Below are 5,990 nucleotides of genomic sequence, written 5' to 3' on the forward strand. Positions count from 1 at the left end.
TTTGGATTAATTCCATAACCTATGCGGGTCGGGTTTGGGTTGGGTCAAGCTTTAGTCGGGTCAAGTCGGGTCATACTTCTTATTGGGTTTTTGTCGGGTTAATAACAGGCCGGGTTGCATTTGGGTTGGGTGAACAATAGGTCAGGTTTAATACGGGTTTTCATGGGTTAAAACGGGTTAGGGTAATTTTCGGGTTTGAGTCAGAGTCGGTTCAAGTTAATAATTTGCGAGTTATAATCAGGTCGGGTCATTCTCGGTTTTGATTCGAGTTCGGTTCAAGTCAATAATTTGCGGGTTATAATCAGGTCGGCTCATTTTCAAGTCGGGTCATTCTGGGTTCAAGTCGGGTTCGGTTCAAGTCAATAATTTGTGGGTTATAATTAGGTTGGGTCATTTTCAAGTCGGGTCATTCTCGGATTCAAGTCAGGTTATGTTCAAGTTAATAATTTGCAGGTTACAATCAGGTCGGGTCATTTCCAAGTGAGGTCATATTCGGGTTCAACTAAATATAAATAGATAATTATCATCTTTATCAAGCTAATTATTTTCTTTGAATATAATATGTATGACAATATAATAGGGAGCTATAGTCTATAATTTAGGAAGATAATTATCTCCTTTAACCATACAACAAATATATACTATATTTAACTCTTAAATTTGAGCATGATGCTTCTTTTGCTGGCCTGGACCGACTTGGTCTCCCTAGACAAAAGGCTTTGATCAATAATAATAAGGTGGTCTAAATTGCATTTATGGTGATTTGAAATCGTGTCAGGAACAATTTGAGTTGAATTTAGGTCGAGTCAATGACAAGTCGTGTTGTTTTCGAGTCGAGTTAGTAACAGATCGGGTTGAATTTTTGGGTCGGGTAAGTAATAGGTCTGGTAAAATTCAGGTCGGATCAATAACAAGTCGGGTTGAATTTGGGTCAGATCAATAACAAGTCGGGTTGATTTAGGGTCGGGTTAGTAACAAGTTGGGTTAAATTCCGATTGGGTTAGGAACGGGCCGGGTTAAATTCAGGTCAGGCTAGTAAAAGTCGAGTTAAATTCGGGTTTTGACGGGCTAAAACGGGTTTGGGTCAATTTCGGTTCAAGTCAGGTTTAGTTTAGGTCAATAATTTACGGGTTACATTCGGATCGGGTCATCTCCAGGCCATTTCATGTTCAGGTTCAGATCTCACATACTCGGGTCAACTTGGGTCTAGGGTTGGTTCCAGATCGGGTCAGGTCGGGTTTGGGTCACCATTTTTCGGGTTCAGATGGGTCGGTTAATAATCGAGTTTGAGTCGATATTTCGAGTCGGGTCAACTTTTGACAGCTCTATACTACATACAACCGAGTGATCGGATACTAGTTAATTTTGCATAAATGAGATATTACAGAGTATGTTTTAAAACTAACTAATGACTTGAAGTTACTTTTATTCTTGGTTTCTAAAATCCGATATCACTGGTAGATCGTTGTGATTTTAGAAATGAGAATTAATCTTAAAACATGTGACAATATCACACATAATTTGATGTACTCTATTTTTTTACAATACAAAAGTATTATTCTTGAATTATGTATCAATGTATCAAATAATTATTCCATTTTATCGAATAAATTTGACTTGTTACTTTCAAAAAACAAAAAACTGACCTGTTAAGTTCTTTGAAAAACCAATTGTGACTCGCCATTTCATGAGAAAAGCATATAAAAACACGAGTGCACCACCAATTAGCAATAAGTCCCTCTGCCCTTCCATGCCAACACTACTCAACTCACAAGGCCACAACCAACAAGTAATATTCCCAACCCCTTCAAAATCACCACAACTCTTTCGCATTGCCATGACCTCACCAATCTGCCAGTCCGCCGCCACGACTATACAATCCTAGAGACGACAGAAAGAGCAGGGGAGAAAAAGAGGACCAAGAAAAATCCAACGAGAGAAAGATGGAAAGTTGAAAAAGAAAACCATGTAAGTATGCAACACACCAATTTTTAATGCATCATAAGTGCGTACACTACTATTGTTTTATAAGGTCTACAATTGCACTTAGTCAACAGTTTACTCAGTTAACAGCGAGCTTCTACCAAAATCCAACTCTTTCTCCCTAGACACCACCAGGCATACATGTACAAACGAACTAACATTTCAATAAAATTCAAAAGCTATCAGTGAGTAATTCTCTGATATCAATCATTTAGGCGACTGTGAAGGCTCATCACTAGATTCTGCAGCCGTGTCCTGAGAAACAATGTTATGTGATCAAATCCAGTTCAAAGGAATGATAACAACGTGAATATATGAGTATTTAGATAGAACTATAGAAGTGAGGTTTACCTTAAAAATTATTCCACATTCAACATAAGCATCATCAAAGATTGCACCGAATGTATGCAAATTTATAGCTGAAGATGAAACTGCACGCAAATACATGAAGTAAAATATGTGGGATTATCCCATATATAAAAGCAGTGATATATAATCAATGTAGAAAACACTAAACAGTAATAATATTTCCTGATTTTCTTTAACTTAGTTGGTTTACCTTAGGAATTCAAATTTTTGCGTCTCCTAATCCAACTCTGAGTACACATCAATGCCTCAACCATTGTTGGACGAAGTCTGCTACGATTTGCACCCAAAATCTTATCACCAATATCAAACGCATTCGCTACATTAACTGAGAATATTGGAATAGACAAGACATCTTTCGCAATCTTATGCAAGACAGGATATCTTGTCTTCCTGTTATTCCACCAAGACAAGATATCAAAATTTTTTGTTTCCGGATCGAAATATTCTTTCAAGTACAAGTCAACCTCATATAGTTCAGGTTCTTTCTTCTTCATTTCTCTGAGATACCTCTCAAACGTGAATTCAGCAGGATTTTGTCGCAACTCTAGCAAGCTTAAGCCCTCATTACTGGATTTTTCCACAGGATGGGAGTTCTTGTACTGATTAAATAAATCATAGAACATTCTGCGAATCCTTTCAACCACACCTTCAGCTTCATTTCTATAAATAACGGAAAAAAAGTGCTCCACTGAGAAAAAACGATATTTAGGGTGAAACACAGACACAACCCCTAGTATATCATGTGTGGCAAAGAAGTACTGATCGAGCTTCTTTACCATCATTGAGGCCATGTTTTTAATCCCTGGAGCCTCACAATCGAGCCACTCGGTTAAAGTCTCTTTAATGTAACACAAGTGCATAATATAGAAGCAAGCAGCAGGACAGTTTGCCAAATACTTCGTCTCATTATACAGAAATTGCAGCCTATTGCACACTTCCATAACTAAATCCCATTCTTCCTCAGTAGGCAAAGAGTCGTAATGAGATTCCTGCTGTCTTAAAAGAGAAAATACATCCCTGACAACAAATGAGTCTTGCAACATAAAGTATGTTGAACTCCAATTCAACCCATCATCAAGCACCAACTTTGATGTAGTGCTTACACCCAACTCACAAGCGGCTTTCTCAAATGTCATTTCTCTTTCTGGTGATGATGTCCAAAACACAATACTATCACGTATTTTCTCAATTACACGCCTAACCAAATCAAGTCCATCTTGAACCATCAGGCTCATAGTATGAGAAAAACATGGTAGCCGGAATAGTTTTTCTTTAAAGAGTAGTTTATTACCCGGAAGCTTTTCCATTAGAATATCAACAAGCTTGTCATCACAAGTGTAACTGTCGACTGTTATAGTTGACAGTTTTTTTATCACATCAAAGTATGAGAAACAATCTAGAATGACCTTGCTAATTGACTCATTTGTACAAGGTAATGGAACATTTGCAAACCTGCAGCAAGCAGAGAAATATAAGGCTGCAACTGAGATAAGCATACAGCTCACACCTTTGATAAAAAACAGTTTTTTGCAATAGCAAAGTGAAAACTGAAATTACCTCAAGATATATGATTGTCTTTTCCACTCATCATCAATGAAGTGTCCCGTGATGGCCAAAAATCTTCGATTTCCATCATTAGAAGTCCACATTTTTGTTGTAATAGCAACTCCACAGCCTGAAGAATTGTCGCCTAAATCGGTGTATGTCATGCACCTCTCAAATTTGAAGATATTCATTATATCATTCTCAATAGTGTTTTGAGAGAGCATCCCAAATGAAGGATTAACTTTACACAAAAAGTCTCTAAACCCTATTTGCTCAACCATAGAAAGAGGATGTTCATGTAATATAATCATTTTGGCCAATTCTTTCCTCAATAGGACAGGATCGAAGGTGAACTTTTGAATAGTTACCAACCGTTCTGCATCTACATCATGAATACTCATTTCTGAATCGTAATAATCTATTGACTGAAGGGACTCCACAGAGCATTCTAAATTATGAGATTCCATTCGAGACTGAATCTCATCTTCTGGTGTGGTTGGTTGACACGGCTGTTTAGAGATTGAATGTCCCTGAATAATCATGGTATCAGTAAGATCCTTTTATGTCTACTTAACCATGCAAGGAAAATAAAAACACAGATAGAACTCTTCTTTATAACAAAAATCACAACTTCCAGATTGAAAAACTTCAGATATTGAGAGTAAATTAAGTGTTACAACAAATAGTTAGATATTAAGTACCTCATCCAGTACAGCATTAAACTTAGGTTCGTCATCCACTGCCCTTTGTTTCTTCACACTCTCCGAAGAAGCTTCATCAGCTGGCCTCTTCAGTGTCTTGGACGGTAACATATGAACCATCTTGTACAGCCTAAATATCAGATTCTCATAAACTTCAGAAACCTATTACAGAACAAAACTAATCAGTACATCCCTACAAATCAACTGACATATCATCTTCATTTGAGCAGCATTTTGATTGTCATATCGTAACCTTTGTTCAAACTACACTAACTAATATCTGTAAAATGGAACTCAATTTTCTTTTAATATTATGTGACAGGAAACAGGTAAAAGATGCAGAAAACCGCTGTTCGTTCTTAGAAAAAACGAGCAAATGACCGATGTGGTACAGTCTCAGGGGTGATACCTATGATTTGAGACTGAATTTCATCTACATTATTAGCATTATATGCCTCTTTATGTTATACACCAAAAACAAAAACAAATTCCTAACAAAAATAAACCTTGTAAGAAAATGGTGGTTTTTTCAGACATCTTAAATTGCAGAAATGAATATGGGTAATTGGGTATTGCTCAACACAAAGAAAAGTTTATAATTTTATTTTATGTTTTATACAATTCTTTGCAAAAGTCATCCACTACCAAAAAAAAAAAAGGCAGAATAAATTGAGAAATACAATTTTATTCAAGGTTAAGAATAATATCATAATTGGGCTTTAAAATCATTTTAATCAAAGTAAACATTCATAACAAAGTGAAAAATAGAAAATTGGAATAAAATTGCAAAACCCTAGAACAAGATAACCTCCAAAATTTCAGAAATTTAGCAAATACAAATTGCGTAATTCTACAAAATTATAACGACAAAGTAGACGATCAAGGAGAAACACAAAGTAAACAAGATTGTAATTAGAGCATATAAGCTATAGTTTTGAGAAGAAAAAAATTGTACCTTTTTTCTAAAGTGACACTAGAAAGCTGAAGAGGGCGATTGGAGAGAGCAGTGACTCAGTGAGTCAAGTAACCAAGTTGGAGAACAGAACATAAGTCAGAGACTAAGAGGCGCGAAAACTAAAGACTACTCCCTCCGTCCTTAATGACTTTTTGCGATTTTAAACCAGCGTTTTAAAACGGTTATAAAAACTAAGGGCTTGTTTAGTTGCCTTTAATTTCCATGGGCACTCAAAATTCCCATGAATTTCTTTTTGGATATATTGTTTGATTGACATTAAAAAGTAAAAATGGGGAAAGTCATAATTCATGGAAATTTTCACTTCCCACAAAACATGGGAAGTTACTTACCCACCCCTCCCTTAGTCATTCCCACATGACAACCAAACATATTTATGTAATTCTTAGGAATTATAATAAAGGAAGTAATTTCCCATG

At 36.1% G+C, this 5,990-nt stretch overlaps 1 protein-coding gene across 1 annotated transcript; it reads right to left on the reverse strand.

Annotated features, from left to right (window-relative positions):
• Positions 1-1,953: 1,953 nt before the first annotated feature.
• LOC110691031 (zinc finger BED domain-containing protein RICESLEEPER 2-like) lies at positions 1,954-5,687 on the reverse strand. The gene is made up of 6 exons (XM_021867968.1): positions 5,554-5,687; positions 4,599-4,760; positions 3,910-4,427; positions 2,543-3,804; positions 2,335-2,414; positions 1,954-2,238 (listed from the first exon to the last, which is right to left on the reverse strand). The coding sequence occupies exons 2-4, from the start codon at positions 4,716-4,718 to the stop codon at positions 2,544-2,546; spliced, it is 1,899 nt and encodes a 632-aa protein (XP_021723660.1). The 5' UTR covers positions 4,719-4,760; positions 5,554-5,687; the 3' UTR covers positions 1,954-2,238; positions 2,335-2,414; position 2,543.
• Between the last annotated feature and the right edge of the window lie 303 nt (positions 5,688-5,990).

This window comes from Chenopodium quinoa, unplaced genomic scaffold, assembly GCF_001683475.1.
Source record: "Chenopodium quinoa cultivar QQ74 unplaced genomic scaffold, ASM168347v1, whole genome shotgun sequence".
NCBI lineage: Eukaryota > Viridiplantae > Streptophyta > Magnoliopsida > Caryophyllales > Amaranthaceae > Chenopodium > Chenopodium quinoa.